Raw genomic sequence first — 17,019 nt, forward strand, 5'->3', positions numbered from 1 at the left:
CAGCCCGTCGGAGGAGGGCGCTGGGACTGGCACGGGGACCCGGGGTGGGAGTCGGTTCAGCTCCCGGCCCCCTCAGCTGGACGCAGTCCAGTCTGCAGGTGGCGCTGCAGAGCGACCCTGTCTGCCCTGGGGTCTCTGCTCGGCTCCCTTGCCTGGCGGACCGAGAACCAGCCTAAGGAGCCCCGCCACTCTGCTACCATGGCCGTGTGCATGGACTCAGTTTATGTCACGGAAAGATGTGAGCTGAGCTCTCCTAGGGGTCGTTAGAGGACCGTGGGGGGCTGTGCCCAGCGGCGCCGAGCAGAGAGGTGGGGTGGGGTGGGGCGGGGCGGGGCGGGGCGGGGCGGCACTCCCCTCTGAAGTCCTGGAGGCCGCAGAGTCCCAACACAAGGTGCCGGGTGGACTCGGGCGCCACCTGCTGGAGAAACGGCACCAGCAGCGGACAGCCAGGTGGTTCTCTAGGGTCCCCAGGACCCGGGCCTGCCCCCTCCCTGCACTGTCACTGTGCAGTCTCTGTCCCTCCCCCCTTGGCCAGCGCGCCCTTCGAGGGTCCTGACACTGGAAACACAGCTCACCCCGCGGCACCGCAGGGCAGAACCGCACGGGGCACTTACAGTCGAGTTTGCCGTCGACAAATGTCCCTGCGCATCCGCGGGTGGCGTACCTGCCGCTGCAGCCACCCAGGCCGGAGAACCGGATCTTCGCGTTCTCAGCCGCCCATTCCCGACCGCGGACGGAAAGTGCCGTTTTCAATCCACGGCTGGCCGAGCGCACGGCTTCCCAGGGCCCAGGGCGGAGTCAGAAGTTACAGCCGATTTTCCAAAGCACCCGGTGGGCACCCCTTTGCCTTCGAGGGCCAAGTGCACCCTACACCCGCGTTGTCCGACCCCGGCGCCACTGTTGTGCTCAGCACTGCGCGCTTGCAACGAGGCTGGAATGACGGACGAGCTGAACTTGTATTTGACTGTAACGAACCGAGTTTTCAGCAGCGGCTGCATGTGGCTCGTGGCTGCTGGACGTGGCACGGCCCCAAAGCAGTGTTCTCCGCCCGGGCCGTCCACCAGATTCACCTGGGCAGCGCCCTTGGAGACGCCCGCTGCCACGGACCGAGGAAATCAGACAGAATCTCAGCATGTGCAAAGCTGCTCTGGGTGACGCTAACATGCGGCCAATGCCGGGGACCACGCTGCACCAGCCTGACAGACTGCCGTGCACAAGACTCACCTGTCAGCCCCGGCTGGGGTGGCCCAGTGGACTGAGCACTGGCCTGAGAACGGAGGGGCCACGGGTTCGATTCCCAGTCAGGGCACATGCCTGGGTTGTGGGCCAGGTCCCCAGCTAGAGGCGTGTGAGAGGCAACCACACACTGATGTTTCTCTCCCTCTGTCTCTACCTCCCTTTCTGTCTAAATATAAATAAAATCTTTCTTTCCCCCAAACCTTGAAAGACGCTTGGTTTCGAAACATGAAACTGAACGGATTAGCATGTGATTTATTGAACTCCGGCACAGCGCAGTGGCAGAAATAACCTGACCATTTAACAGGGAACTGCTGGGACACAGGAGAGCAAGCTGAAGGCCCAAGACGCAGCCCCGGGGGAACGCGGCGCTTCCTCTGGCAAGTCAGCGCTCCCCTGGAGGGGCTCATCCAGTGCCCGGCCCCCCGAGTGACAAGGGGCGGGAGCTGAGAACACGTCAGCGAGCCCTCTGTCCAGGGTCCACCAGGCACCGGAAAGGAGGCGGTTGGTTGCAGGAAGCTAGAGAGAGGACGGAGCATGCAGGGGACGGGCAGGGGGCGGGCAGGGGCGGGTCTGGGGGCGGGGCAGAGTCCGCCCAACCCGGATGTGTGTTACTGCTGCTCAGGGTCACAGGGAAACTCGAACTGCAGGACATCATGGCTCTCTTGATTAGAATCTAAGGCACTTCTGCACACTTTCCGTCGGGGGGACGGCCGAGTGACGGGGGCACAGCTGAGTGACGGGGGGACGCCGGGCGGCATTCGCGCTCTGCGCGTCCCCAGCCCTCAGGGCCGCGCTCAGAAAACGGACTGCACGTCGCCCATCTCCATGCACACGGTCTTCAGCTGGGAGTAGTACTCCATCGTGACCCGGCCGTTCTCTCTGCCGAACCCTGGGGGCAGACGAGGGGGAGGGTGAGCCGGTGCCGCGGCCGGTGGGGAAGCCGCAGCGACCTGCAGAGGCGGGCGCTGCCCCCCGGGCCGCGGGAGGACCCAGGGCCGACAAGCAGGAGGTCGAGGCCTCACTTGACGCATCAGCTGCGGGGCGACCACCAGCTGCGGGGCAAGGTGTGGGAAAGCGACCCACAGAAAAGCGACCCCCCGTCCTGCAAAGCCGAGCGGCTGCCCCGCGGCCGTGCCGGAGGCTCCATGCTGGAGGGGCAGCGTCCCCTGCTGGGCCCTTCCTGTGCCCCTGCCCCAGCCCGGGGGGCAGCCCGGTCCCCACGGTGCACGTTCCCGGGGCGCACCGCTCCCAGGTGACAGAGGTCCGGCCCAGGCTCTGTGTGAGTCCTGGGGGCGGAGCTGGCTGGGCTCCCCGTGTCTGCTCTCACCCCAAGTGGGCACACCCGTGGGCGCTGCACCGGACACTCAGGGCACTCAGACCCGGGGAAGGGAGAGGCGGCCTGGGGGCCCCGTGAGGCCACTCTGCAGATTCCAAACAAACTTCTCCCTGGCCCAGGGGTGATGTGAGAACGAAAGTGCACTCTGGTCCTGCTCCGCATCGGCCCCACGGGGACGAGGACGATCGGGGGGCCGTGCTCGGGGACCAGACCCAACCGAACGGCCAGAGCAGCGCCCAGCCAGGTCGGCTGCCACGGGGCTTCCACGTGGGCCGACACCGGCGGCCACGAATACGTGCCAGCAGACGAGGGCACGGACTGGAGTCCACGCCAGCGTTGACAAGAAGCGTTCGAGACGCCAGCCAACGGTGACAGGCAGCCCTGGCCAGAGGGGGGCCCTCGGAGGGCTGGTGACGGGCCTGCTGCCCCGACCGCCCCTGAGGCACAGACGGGCCACATCAAGGCGACAGGCCCAGCCGATCGCTGAAGACATGGAAGGAACCGGCGGTGGCTTAGGGACGGCATTCCCAGGCCGCCTGGTATGACAAGGACAGTAACCGATGGCTGGGAGCTGGGTTAAGGGACTGTCACCAATCTGTCATAACGGAGAAGACAAATTCACACGTGCTTTCTGAGGCACTAGAGACACGGCCCCTACACGGAATCTGCAGGCCCAGGGCGGTCGGCGACCAGGGCTGCTGGGACGGGGCCTCCGGCAGTGGGTTTGTTCCCACGGTGACCACAGACTGCGGAGAGCAGTGACTCGGTCCACGGGACAGGCCTCTGTGAGATTGTGTTAGCCGGCGACACCCCCACCCCCCCACCACACAGGGCTCGGGGGAGGACGAGGGGACCGCACGTGCCCCCTGGGGCTGGGCGACACACCCCGGCCGACGAGGAGGGAAGGACACCCCGTGTCCCCAGAGACCCGGCCGGCCCCTCACCTGACTTCTTGTACCCGCCGAAGGGCAGCTCCACGGGGCTGACGTTGTAGTTGTTGACGTAGCAGACTCCGGCCTGCAGCTCGGCCGCCACGCGGTGGGCGCGCTGGACGTCCCTGGGGGGGGGGGGAGGACGCAGCTCGGTCAGCTCCTCTCGCTGCCCCAAGGACAGGGAGCAGGCGCTCAGCTCCCACACGGAGCCTGGCGCACGCCTAGTCATGCATGACGGCCGACAGGCAGAGACAGCCCTCGTGCCCGCCAGCGTGACGGAGGCGCGGCACGAACACGCACTGGACCGTCACTGGGGAGCAGAGCGTGAGTGGCACACCCTCCAACGTGAGCGAGCCCCGAACTCGTGCTCAGTGAAGGACGCCAGACCCGGAAGGTTGCGCAGTGCATCGGCCACGCACACAGAACGTTCAGAGTAAGCGGATCCGCGGAGACAGCGCTCGAGGAGCGGAGGCTGCCCGGGGCTGGGGGCGGGGCCAGCGAGGACTGACTCGGTGTCCTCGGACCGGGGAGAACGTGCTAATAACCTCAGGGTGTGCGGAGGGTTGCACAACCATGAACACACTGCACGCCGTGGATTGCACACCGGGACTGGGGGAGGGTCCGTCCGTGTGTGAACTGCCCAGCAGCGGGGTCAGAGCAGGAACGGCTCAGGGGCGCCCTCCTCTGTGGCCAATGGTGCCCGTGTCCTGGCAGGAAAGTGTCAGCCGAGGCTTAGCCCGCCGGACCCCCGCACCACCGAGCCGCCTCTCCCAGGGGCTGGCAGGGTGGGGCCTCCGCTCTGTGTGGCCCCCAAATGGGCCCTGGTCCCCCACACGCCTGCCCGAGCCACAGGCTGCACGGCACCGAGTGAGCCCCGGTGTGCACGGCAGCCGTGGGGCAAGGGCGATGGGTTCGTGCAGGGCCATCGATTGTGACAAACGGCCCGTCTGCGGGGACGCTGATAACAAAGGAGGCGGCACGAGGCGGGCGTGGCCCGGTGGGTGGGAGAGCTCTGTACCTCCTGCTCAATTTTGTGCTGACCCTAAAATTGTAGAAGATAATTTTTTCCTTTTAAAGCAGCAGCCCCTCGATCTTTCCTCCAGCGCTCACAGAGAAGCTACTCCATCAGGGCCCCCAGGGAGACTCGGGTCTCCCCTCCAGGTTCTGGACAGCAAAGCTACAAAAAGATGTAACCTTGGCCTGGCCGGTGTAGCTCAATGCATTGAGCACAGGCTTGTGAACCAAAGGGTTGCGGGTTCGATTCCCAGTTGGGGCACACGCCTGGGTTGCGGGCCAGGTCCCCAGTAGGGGGTACGCGAGAGGCAACAACACACTGATGTTTCTCTCCCTCTCTTCCTTCTCTTCCCCTCTCTCTAAAAATAAATACATAAAATACTTTTAAAAAAGGAAAAAAAAGATGTAACCTTGGTTACCACCAAAGAAATGGCGAAACCCCAGGGCACGGCAGCCCCAGATGGCTGACCGTGACAGCCCCGGGCTGGTCCCCGTGTGCACACCATCGGACACCTGGCGGCCGTCTCAGAGACGCGCCGCTCCGAGTCCCGTTTTGCCTCTATTACCGCGGTAGCAGTCTGTATAGGGAGGTGTCAACCACAAGATCAACACCGGAAACACCGTCACTGGGCGGCAACAGACAAAGCGTCTCCCGCAGGACAACGCGGGCCCCGAGGGCGGCGCACAGCCGCCCGAACTCACGTTCCGGAGGACCCTGCCCTCCGCTCACACGCTGGGTTTCTGACCCTGCACACGCAGTTTCTCACGCTTTAGAGGCCAGCCCCTTACACGTTTCCTCAGTAAACCAACGAAAAGGGAGAGAATCTCCACCATCAGCTCAGCGGCCAGGCTCTCTGGCCATCCGGGCCGAGGACACACACGGCGACTGGGGCACCTCCCACCCTCACGGGGGGCACCGATGCACAGGCAGCCAGGGGGGCGGGGCCTGTGTCCCCGACCCCGCCCCCTCCGGGCCCGAGCCCGTGGGGGCCGCCCCCACGTACCTGGTGAAGACGCCGGAGGCCAGCCCGAACGGGGTGGCGTTGGCTCTCTCCAGGACCTCGGCTTCGGTGTCGAAGGACAGGATGGACATGACCGGCCCGAAGATCTCCTCCTGCACGCACGTCATGTCGTCTCGGCAGTCCGCTGCATGGGCACAGGGAACCGGCTCGTGAGGCGCGGCCGCTCCTGGGAGGTCTCCGTGTCCCCGGCGCACCGTGGGACACACAGCTCCCGAGACACTCCCGCAGGACGCACCCCGGGGGTGGGGACACGTCGGGGCACCTCTTCCGCGTGGCGGCTGCACGGCACAGCCGCGCCACGGCCTTTGTGTGACTTTAAATCCATGTGTTAACTCGTCACGAGCTAGCGAGGTGACCGGCATGCGTACGCAGGACAGCCGTCACGCCACGTCACCTGCCAGAGTGACAACCGGAAGGGGCAGCCTACACACGCACACAAGGGAAAGGACCGCGGGCACCAGGCGCCCGGGCCCGACTGTGACGGAGCTTCTCAGAGTGACGTGTCGAAGCGAATTTCGTAAGCAAATGCTCGCGAGGAAGCAGTCACCGAAAAACATACAGACTGGGTGAGGTCTCGTCCCGATTTCTGTTAAAATGTTACATATGTGAGTAATGCTTTTTATACCTCTCCCCTCTTTTCTTGATGACTCTGTGATTTAGTCAGAATTAGAAATAAAAACTTCCCTTACAAAAACACAAACTTAGAAATAACTGAGACACTGTCTCCTTGATATGAGAATATCCTTAAATTAAAGGGGCCGGTCTTTGGAAAAGACCCAACTCACACGTGGCATGTTAACGCAGGCCCGCGGACAGGTGCCCCTGTGCTCAGGGGTCGCAGGCTGCACCCCGGTGGTCTGCAGAGGGGGCGCCCTAGCTGCCCATGTGGCCGATGGGGGCGACCACAGCGTGGGGGGAGACGCTGGCTCCTGCAGACATGTTGTGACGCAGGCACCATGAGGCCGTAGGGCAGCGTGAGAAGCTACTGGCTACACCGGCTTTGCAAGAGCCGAGGTCTGCCCGCCGAGCATTCACACGCCCGCAGAGACGACGAGTCCTGCCCCTCCCAGGACGGGGATTAGAGCGTGTGCATCCGCAGGTGTTAAACGGTCCTCGGGGTGCGCTTGAGGACGGCTCCCTGTGTGTGCCCTGACTCAGAAACTGAGTCATCCGCGCGATTACTAGGGAAACCGTTAGCCCAGGTGTTGCCGCTCCAGACAGGTCACTGCTCCACAGTCCCAGGAGGCAGCGGCTTCCCCGGCAGGCCCCGCGCGCGGCCGGCGCTGTGCAGAGCTGGGCACGGGAAGGCCGCTGCCCGACGCCCGGCTCACTCTGCTTGGCTCCCCGCCCAGTACTTAGGGAAATGAAAACCGAAAATCCAGTCTTCAGAAACGCACAATGCACGACAAAGATTGCCTTCCCTGCCAGCACCCAGAGAAAGCCACCACCGGCAGACACCCTCACGCACACCCCGCCCCTTCCTGCCCAGGCGCACCCCTGGCCTTCAGCAGGCCGGGGACAAAGTGATTCTGTATTTCGAGGACACTGCCAACTCTTCCTGCGCATCAGTGACCGCTGGCTAGTCCAAGGGCACGGAGCATCGGTGGCCAAAACTGACACCCATCAACCTCGGGGACAAAAACCAGTTGGCTCTGCCTTCCAAATCGGGCGTGAGGAATCGCCTGACACAACTCAACCTGCATGTGGTGTTCGAAAGCCGACACGACACACAGGGGACGGGACGGAGGAAAGCGTGACAGTGACACTGGCCTCGAGAGCAGCCGGCACCCTGGGCCGGGACCAACAGGGCTGGCCGAGGACAGCAGGGTGACCGCTGCGCTGCGTGCCCACGCCAGGAGACGGTCAGAGTGACAGGAGGCGCTGAAAAGGCCCAGGTTACACACCGTGTTTCGGGGTCCCGCCGTGCTGTCCGGCGACCCCGAGGACCGACAGTTCAAAGACCGGTGCGTTCTTAACTGCCCTTTCGAGCGACGAAACTCATGACTTTTCTTTCTAATCGAACATGCACGTTCCTTTCCCTGAGGCCCTTCCTTCCGGGACAACAGGTGTGGCTGCAGTCAGTCCCCGGCGCGCTGACCCACCTGGCCGCCCCAGGGGAGGGGCGAACTCTACTTCTTAAATCGGGGTGACGGGACACACCGTCTGCCAACCCCTGCTTGGCACCACGCACGCACTTGACAGGAACCCCTTCCCACCCAACAGTTTGCTCGGACCGTCGGAGAGCAAACGCGAAGGGGAAGACGTACTCAGCACGCAGGGGCTCATGTAATAGCCGTCCTTCAGTTTGGGGTCTTCGGGCACGTACGGCTCTCCCCCACACAGCACCTTGGCCCCCTGCAACAGAGAAGCCGCCATGCTCACCTCGTGTCGAACACGCAAGCCCCCCACCCCGCCCCGTGCACTCCTGGACGAATGCGTACTTAGTCACCCGCCGCAGGGACAGATGGGGACGCTGCCCCAGACCCCAAGAGCCGAGGGCGTGCGGTCCCAGGAAGGGCCCCCTCCCCTCCATCCCAGCACCACCCCCCCAGTTCCTCACCTGCTCCTTGGCCACTTTGACAAACCCAAGGACGCGCTCCAGGTGCGGCCGGTTGATGAGGGGGCCCATTCTGGTGTCTTCCAGAAGGGGGTCCCCAATTTTTATCTTTTGGGTCCGCTTCACCACCTGCTCTGTGAATTTACCCAGAATCTCCTTCTGCACAAACACCCTGGTGCCATTACAACAAACCTTAAAAAAGCAGACACAAATTATCAGTATGCAAAGAAAAAAAAAAGGAAAGGAATGAAAATCCTATAGGTTTAACCTAAAAATGATACATTATAGTGTTTTTAAAGATGTTATTTATTTTTAGAGAGAGGGGAAGGGAGGGAGAAAGAGAGGGAGAGAAACATCAGTGTGTGGTTGCCTCTCAGGCGCCCCCTACTGGGGACCTGGCCCACCACCCAGGCATGAGCCCTGACTGGGAATCGAACTGGAGACCCTCTGGCTCACAGGCTGGTGCTCAATCCACTGAGCCACACCAGCCGGGGCAACAAATACACTGTACTTGTGTAAAGGTTACTCCCATCGATGAAAACTACCCCTGTACGACGAGGATCGCACATGTAACTGCGGGCACGTCACCCCACAGCACAAGCTGCCTGCCCTTTGAGACGAAACCTCCGTCTTCCCGTGTTTAAATGTCGCCGAGGCCCTCGGGCCCTCCCTCTCCTGTGCGCCCCTAGCAGCCGCTCAGCCTGGCGCATGTTCAGGAGGGAGAGGGAAGGATGAGAGGGGACAGAGCAAAAGCAGTTAAGAACCCAGGGCTTAAGCCCAGTGAAAGCCCGGAGCATTGCGTAAGCAACGCCTGTCTCCAAAACCACGATTATCAAGGATTTCGACTTGCCCGTAGACATGAACTTCACTCCTGTTCAAACGCCACCAGCGGCACAAGGGATTATGCTGGGCAGCCAGGATTTCCAGGTATTAGCGGAGAAAGTCAAGTGCGAGGAAGGGCCTCCGATATGCCAGCTCCCGTGCGTAAGAGAGGCGGGAAGTAAGAAACACCTGGGTGTCCTGGCTGATGTGGCTCAGTGGACTGAGTGCCGGCCTGCGAACCAAAGGGTCGATGGTTCGATTCCCAGCCGGGGCACGTGCCTGGGTTGTGGGCCAGGTCCCCAGTAGGGGGCGCGTGAGAGGTCCCCGATCAATGTATCACTCACACACTGATGTCTGTCTCCTCCTCTTTCTCCCTCCCTCCCCCTGTAAGAACGAACAAATAAAAAGTCTTCAAATGCATATACGTAAGTACTGCTCCCTTGTGTAAAAAGAAACACAGGAAGGACAAGTCAGAAACAGGCTGGGCCGGCAGCCTCAGGAGGGGGTGGGAGCCGGTCAAGGGCAATGCGGAAGACGGACGTTTCTGTGTGGCTTTTTGCAAAATTTTAACTTTTAGAACCACGTTGGTATTTCCCCTAATTACACAGTAAGTGAAACTTTAAAAGCAGCAGGATGGGGAAAATAAACCTCAAATGAAAGAGAACTACATGAACGAGTTACTTAAACACACACCACACGGGGGCGGGGAAGAGGCAGGGCCGAGCCCAGCACCCTCGGAGCACAGAGCTCCATCCACGCCCTCGGGCCAAACGCAGAGGGAACCGTGAAAAACCCGCACTCCTGACCGCCAGGAGGTGTATTTGTCACAAGTCTGTGTAGCCCAACAAGCAAACAGAAAACCGTCTGCTCTGGCCGAAAGGCCAGCAAACAAACAAAAACAAGATCCGGGGACTGGGTGGTCGCACTGGCAGTTTTCCAGAGCATGCTGGGCTGGGGCAGAGAACATACGCGTTTTCGGGAAACACAGGAGGATTTACAGTTGGGGATCTTGTGCCTGTGACTTCCGGAGGTTCTCAGAGACAGCAGCGCACACGCTACAGGGAGACCCAGGACGACAAACGCGGGGAACCGGGGACACGGGAGGCGCCCAGCTCGGAAGTGCACGCGAGCGCTGCGAGCCCCATCCATCCGTGCGACCCCCCCACCCCGTGAGCCCGACACCGCCTCCAGACACCGGCTTCCCCGCAGCCTGCCGCCGGCCGCCCCCTGGCCGGCCCCTCCCGGCGCGCTCACCTCGCCCTGCGTGAGGAAGTTGGCCATCAGCGCCCCCTTCACGGCGTTCTCCAGGTCGCAGTCCGAGAAGATGATCAGAGGAGACTTGCCTCCCAGCTCCAAGGTGACGGGCTTGATTCCTCTCGCCGAGGCCTCCATGACCTCAGGGAACAAGAGCAGACGCACGCTCAGTGACCTGGGCCCCGGGCCGCCAGACTTGCCGCCGCCGCGGGCCGCGCTGCCCTGTTCCCGGTGCTCGCTGCGGGCTCCGCCCACTTAAAAGCTCTGCCCGGATGCCGACGAGAGCCCACGGAGAGAAGGGGGACTCATCTGAACACCACCGAGGACCCAGGGGACGCTCAGCAGCCTCCGTGCTGACTCCCACGGGCAGAAACGCTTGGTGCTGCCGGCACCACGTTCGGGGCTGACGGGGTCGGAGCCCAGATGAAGGTCAAAGCCAAGAGTGTGAAGTAAAGTACACAGAGGACACCCTTCCTTCCGAGGCGGCTGCCCCAGGTGCGCCGAGTCATCCCACCACACGGGGGCAGTCCATGGGGGGCGGTGACGTCTGTCCACCTCGCCTGGGGGACGCCCGCAGCCTCCCTCCCAGACCAGCCGGGGAGGACCGGGGCTCGGGCCTCCGCCATGGGCGCCGCTGGCGCCAGCCCAGCCTGCGGGACCTCACCTTCGCGCCGGTGGGCACACTGCCGGTGAAGGAGACCTTGGCCACGTCGGGGTGCTGACAGAGGAGCTGGCCCGTGGCGCCCCCGCCCTGCACCACGTTGAAGAGGCCGGGGGGCGCCCCGGCCTGGGTGTAGATCTCAGCCAGCAGCAGCACGGACACGGGCGTGAACGGGGACGGCTTGAAGACCATGGCGTTTCCTGCATCACACGCACGCGCGCGCACGCACACACACACACACACACACACACACACACGGGTGAGACGGGACAAACCGAGCACGCCTCCAGCTGTGCCCCGGCCCGCCGAGTCCGTTCCCGTCGGCAGGTGCATCTCATCGTCCCCTCGGCCTCGCTCATCACACAGCCCCCACCCCCCCACACTGGCTCGGCCACCAGCGGCCCCACACCTGTGTGCGCAGGCCCCTCCCCCGCCGCACCACACCTGGCCCCTGCGCCGGCTGGAGCGGGCGGGGCGGAGTGGGCCCGTTTCACTACAGTTGCACTGGAGCCCAGGGCGGTCAAGCAGTCGGACCAGTCCCCAAAGCCGGGGACGCCGCCGGCCCGTGTCTCCCTGGACCTCGGGGCCGTGTGGGAGAACGTGGAGGGCTGCAGCGTCAGCGCCGCGTCCCTCGCACCTCACACGCGTCCTCGGGCAGTCGCCCTCCCTGCAGGCTCCTGTCTTCAAAGGGGACGAGGCCCCCCGGGAAGCCCGCCGGCCACAGCACCCGTGACGGGGCCGTGGGCGCCGTTTCTCCGCACACAAATGGGGGTGGGAGCTGGCCTCTGCTCCCCGCGCCGCCTCGGGTTCCTAAGGCCCCCCCTCCACCCCCCGTACGGGGACCCACGTCCGGGAAGGAAGAGAACGTCCAGGAGCACACGCCGCAGCCGTCTGACTCGCGAGTAAGGAACGAGCCTCCGACACCCACGCCGACCGCCGTCCTTCCCGGGAACGGAGCCAGTGAGACGAGCCACCAGGAGCGACCTGGCCAGCCCCCATGGGCCCCCCGCCCCCGCACCACGAGCCCCGCCCCCCGCAGGGCTGGGCAGGAAGGGACACGTGTCGTCTGAGGCTCGGACGCCCAGCACGGCCTCCGGAGGTGAGGAAAGTGCGCACGTGTGTGCGTCAGCGTGTGTGAGTGAGAACGAGTGTGTGTGTGATGTGAGGGTGTGAGTGAGTGTGTACGGGTATGTGAATGTGTATGAGTGTGTGTATCAGTGGAGTGTGTGTGTGGGGGTATGTGTCAGTGTGTATGAGTGAAAGTGAGTGTATACATGTGTGTGTGAGTATGGGTGTGTGTGAATGAGTGTGTGAATGAGTGTGCGTGTGAATGGGAGAGTAAGGGAGAGTGTGGGAGGGTGCGTGAGTGTGAGGGTGTGTGAGTGTGGGAGGGTCCGTGAGTGTGCAGCGGCGAGGGACAGAAGGGACAGGCACGCGCTGGAGGGACGGCCTTGCTCACCACAAGCCAAGGCCGGGGCCGACTTCCAGCAGGCGATCTGGAAGGGGTAGTTCCAGGCCCCTATGCCCACGCACACGCCCAGCGGCTCCCGCCTGGTGTAACCGAAGGACCCGCCTGGGAGCTGGACGTGCTCGCCTGCGGGGAAAGACAAGAGTGAGGAAGAGGGCAGGTGTGCTGTCCCCGAGGCCTCACAGACACCTGTTCTCTCCCGGTCCTCACCTGGCCCGCCCCGGCTGCTCGCTGCACCCGGCCCCCCACCCGCCGGCTGCACTCTCCCGCCCGTTCTCCACACCCCGTCGGCTGTGGCACGTCCTCTGCACACACTGAGTCCTGGCCCCCCTCCCCTCCCAGCGCTCCCTAACACCACTGGGCCTCCGGGGGGGGACAACAACCCAGACCCGCCTCACCCCTGAAACCTCTGCCCTGCACCCCGGGCTCTGCCGGCCACCCTCAGCAGCCGGTCGCGGAGGGCGGGCGAGGCTCACCGCCCATGGAGCCAGCCAGGCCCGCGTAGTACTCCAGGCATTGCCAGCAGGTGTCGACGTCCCAGCGGGCCTCGAAGACGGACTTGCCGTTGTTGATGGTCTCCACGGTGGCGATCTCATCCTTCCGCTCCTGCGGCCGAGCAGAGACCAGCTTTCAGACACGCTGCCACGCACCGGAAGGAACCGAGTCCATCCGCCGACGGACAACGGGGCCTCGATGGGAAAGACAGAGACGGCTTTTGTTTAAATGGAAATAAAGGGAACGGGCCCTGGCTGGTGTGGCTCGGTGGACTGAGCACTGGGTTGCGAAGCAAAGGGTCGCTGGTTTGATTCCCAGTCAGGGCCCATGCCTGGGTCCCCCAGTAGGGGGCGCACAAGCGGCAACCACGCGTTGATGTTTCTCTCCCTCTCTTTCTCCCTCCCATTGTCTTCTTCTAAAAATAAATACATAAGACCTTTAAGAAAGACACAAAGAAGAGAAAGGGAACGGCAGCGCTGCGCTGGGAAGAGAGACAAAGGCTGAGTGCTGGGCAGCAAACCCGTCCTCCCACCAGGGGAGCGGCCCCGGGTCCGAGACGGGCGCCTCGTTTCAGGATCGGCCAGAGGAGGGGCGCTGTGGGAAGTGAGAGTCGCACAGGTGTGCGTGTACGAGCACATGTATGTGAGTCTGCACGTGTGCATGGGCCCAGCAGGAGAGGACCGTCCTTAGAGAAGGATGCAACACGGCCGGCCGGCCACCCCACGGGCGGGAGAGGGTAGGCGTGCGGCGTGTTAGCACCCCCAGAGAAAGGCCACGTCGCCCCCAACACGCAGAACTCAGCGATTCTCTTTGCAAATGCCGCTCCGGCTGCAGCCTACAATGCAAAGACGGTGGACACAGCTCCGGGATGAACGGGAAAGTCCGGGAAAGTACACCTAAGGTGACGATCTACACGGACGTTTCTGGATGATCCCTGTGTGGATAGATCTCCCGGCGATCTTTCACGGATCACCTTTTCTGGAGGGTGGGGAGTGATGGGGTAAGACAGGAAAAACCTCCCAGGCCGGCCGGGAAACGGGTTCTCTCTGAGCCACGGCCTGCCCGCCGTCCGGGAAGGGGATAAACGGAAGCATACCCGTATGATCCGGGCAGCCTCCAAGAGGACGCGGCCCCGCTCCAGGCCGGACTTCTGCCTCCATATCTTGAAGGCGGCCTTTGCATCTTGAACAGCCAAATGCACCTCCTTTTCTCCGGAGCACGTGAAAGTGGCTATCACCCGGCCTAGAGACAGACACAGCACACGGGTTCACTCCCAGCCCGGCGCACAGGGAAATCAGCTACTACGTATCCCAGGCTCCTCTCAGGGCTACCGCAGGGAAAATGGAATCGGCCGGGCTCCCTCGCCCGGATGCCCGGGCAGCCGAGACTTAGCCGTCCGTGTTCACACAACCCAGAGCAATCGCGGTCTGTTATATAATGTGTTGGCATCCGGCCGGCTTCATGCGCATTCAGCGTGTAAGGGAGTCGGCACTTCCTGCCATGTAACACCTGGCTGGTGGCACCCATGGACTGCCCCACCTTTCCCAGAATAAAGGCCTGTCTGACGTCCCCACGGGCCCCTCAAATGTCGTTCCGTCTGCCCGCGTCCCCTGTGAACCCGCCCGGCCTTGAAGGGCTGCAGGCCAGACCCTCCTCTTGTCTTTCGGTATGTGGTGACTTAGTGGCCGCCCCTACCCCAGCAGTTCCTGGCCTTGCTTTGGGGTCACTGGCCCCCTTGAAGAATCTAATAGAAGCTGCAGACGCCTCTGAGGAGGACGGCAATCCTGTCACCTAACTGGCGAGATCACGGCCGCTGCCCCCAGCACGCCCCGACGGCAGGTGAGGAGCCCTGCCCACCGCCCCCATTCCACAGCTGTGTTGCCGGCACTGACTCCGCGGCAACCACTCTGCCACGTCGACTTCCGGCACTGGAGGAGCGCAGGGCCTTGCCCAGTCAACGAGGAAGCACTGTGCTCGGCCCCGAGGGTTGTGGGTTCTGACTGGACATCCCCGGCCGGGGCTCCGCGGAAACCCTCCCGCAGGGCCCACGCTACGGCCTGATGGACGGGGCGAGTAAGCGGCTGAGTCAGGAAAAATCGCCCTAAATGCAACCGCGTTTATTTTTTCTCCACACACACACACACACACATATACATATGTACATGTGTGTGTGTGTATATATATATATTAAATCCTTTCCTGCTCTTACCCCAACCTCATTCCCTGTCCCTGTTCTGGGCAAACTGCTGCCCGAGCCCCTGTCCGCCAGGCTGGGACCCACCCACCGACTACCAGCAGGAACTCGGTCGTCAGCCCAGTCCGCCTGCCCGTCCCTCCCTGAAGACCTCCAGGGTCTCTGCTTTCCCCGAGTTGCACAAACCTGCAACTTGTCACAAAGTCGGGCGGCCAGCCGGTGAGGGCAACGGCTACGGATTACGGATCTCACACGCAGGGGATTAACGCAAAGAGCCGGTTTTCCGGCTTTCACGTTCCTGGGGGGAGGGGGGCGGCCTAAGGGCTGTTTCCTCCTCGCGGAGAGTGTGTGTGGGTGCCCAGGCCGCTTCCTGCTGGGCAGGGGGGGGGTCTCCGAGGGCGGCGAGTCCCAGCCCTCCGGTCCCGCGCAAGCAAGCCGACCTAGCGCTCGGGCTGCAGGCCCTTCGGGGTGGCGCGCCCCGCACAGAACCCACAAAGCCCAGCAGACCGAACCGAACGGGAAACCTCTCGCTGCCCCGCTCCGTTCTCCGAGCGGTGCCGGGCACGCCTTCGGCCCTACTCGGGTTCACCACCACGCACAGCGAAGTTGAACTCTGGCGGGGACCGCCAGCCCCTCGGTGTCGCAGCGTCATCGGGGCGCCGCCTGGTCCTCGCACCGGTGTCCCCCGCTGCCCTCGGGGAGCCGCCGCTGCCCCCCGGCCCGGCTGTGGGCGGTAATCATTAACAGGGAGCGACTGCGCGGCGGGCTGCGCGCCCGCTCCAGGCCCCGCGCCGCTCCCGGGCCCGCAGGCCGCGCGGCGCTGACCCGGCTCCGGCCCCCGCCCCCGCCCCCGCGCGCCGTTACCGGTGGCCGGCTCGTACGCCTTCTCCTTCTCCGCGCCCGAGGAGTCCGCCGGCTCCACGCGGGCTCCGCCGCGGTAGTTGAGCGGCTGCGAAACGACGAAGGTGCCGGTGCTCATGGAGGCGACGGGAGCGGGCCCGAGAGCGCGCAGAACTCGGGGGAGCGCGGCCGGGCCGACGCGAAGCAACATGCGGCGGGAGGCTGTGGGCGAGGGCGCGGACCAGCTGCAGACGCGTCCGGGGGGTGGGGCGAGGGCCTCACGTGGGGGGCGGGGCCCTCGCGTGGGGGCGAGGGCCTCACGTGGGGGGCGGGGCCCTCCCGTGGGGGCGGGGCCCTGAGTGGGCGGGGCTAGGACGGGGTCTCAGGTCGGGCGGGTGCACTGCAGGGGCAGCGTCCGGGGGACTTTCTGGGGGCCGGTCATCCGGCTCCTCGCCGGTCCAGGTCAAGCCCTCGCTTAGGCGGAAGGCTGGGGCGATTCTAGCCCCGCGCGCGCTCCTTCCCTCCCCCTCCCTCTTCCTCGGTCTTCCTCCTCCTCCTCCTCCTCCTCCTCCCCACCCCTCTCCTTCCTCGCCTGTCTCCCTCTCTCTGGTAACCATCCTGGGATCTCACCCTTGACCCTACCACCGAAAGAAAGCGAAGCACTGAGGTGCCAGGAATGTTACTTCGGGGGGTGCCTTCACTCTGAAGCCCCCATTACTGTGTTATCACGGAAGTATTAACTGCATGATAGGACTTTGAAGCGGTGGTTGTAACGACCAAGGGAGGGCCGGTCCAGGAGACACAGGACGGGCACGTGCTGTGTCTAATCCTGACGGACCCCGTGGCTGCCCCTCAGCAGGACCAAGCCCCTGCCCCAGGCTCCTGCCCAGAGCCGGCTGGACCCCATGCAGCATAACTTGACCCTGACGGTGTTGTGAGCCTTCATCTTCGGGACTAGAGAATCGCCAGAAGCGTCCTGAAGGTGCCCAGACTCCGGGGGCTTGCAGAACAGGGCACGCCGGACCCCAACGACCGCGGACCCTGCACCCAAAGACGACCTAGACACAAGCGGCAGCCTCGCCGAAACAGCCTGCTCTACAGCCGCCTGGTCCCCGCTGAAACTCCCAGCCCCGGCCCCTCAGGGCGGTGCCGGCGGATTTCTTCGCGCCCAGCCCTCTCCCTCCC

At 63.8% G+C, this 17,019-nt stretch overlaps 1 protein-coding gene across 1 annotated transcript; it reads right to left on the reverse strand.

Moving 5' to 3' along the window:
- Window positions 1–1,477: 1,477 nt before the first annotated feature.
- On the reverse strand, window positions 1,478–16,098 carry ALDH9A1 (aldehyde dehydrogenase 9 family member A1). Its single transcript, XM_045838749.1, has 11 exons — window positions 15,859–16,098; window positions 13,897–14,042; window positions 12,782–12,911; window positions 12,297–12,431; window positions 10,841–11,037; window positions 10,177–10,317; window positions 8,104–8,292; window positions 7,811–7,898; window positions 5,526–5,667; window positions 3,520–3,632; window positions 1,478–2,128 (listed from the first exon to the last, which is right to left on the reverse strand). Exons 1-11 carry the CDS (start codon window positions 16,043–16,045, stop codon window positions 2,034–2,036), a joined length of 1,563 nt encoding a protein of 520 aa, XP_045694705.1. The 5' UTR covers window positions 16,046–16,098; the 3' UTR covers window positions 1,478–2,033.
- Window positions 16,099–17,019: the final 921 nt, after the last annotated feature.

The sequence above is a fragment of the Phyllostomus hastatus genome, unplaced genomic scaffold, assembly GCF_019186645.2.
Source record: "Phyllostomus hastatus isolate PE091 unplaced genomic scaffold, TTU_PhHast_1.1 phas_contig_283, whole genome shotgun sequence".
NCBI lineage: Eukaryota > Metazoa > Chordata > Mammalia > Chiroptera > Phyllostomidae > Phyllostomus > Phyllostomus hastatus.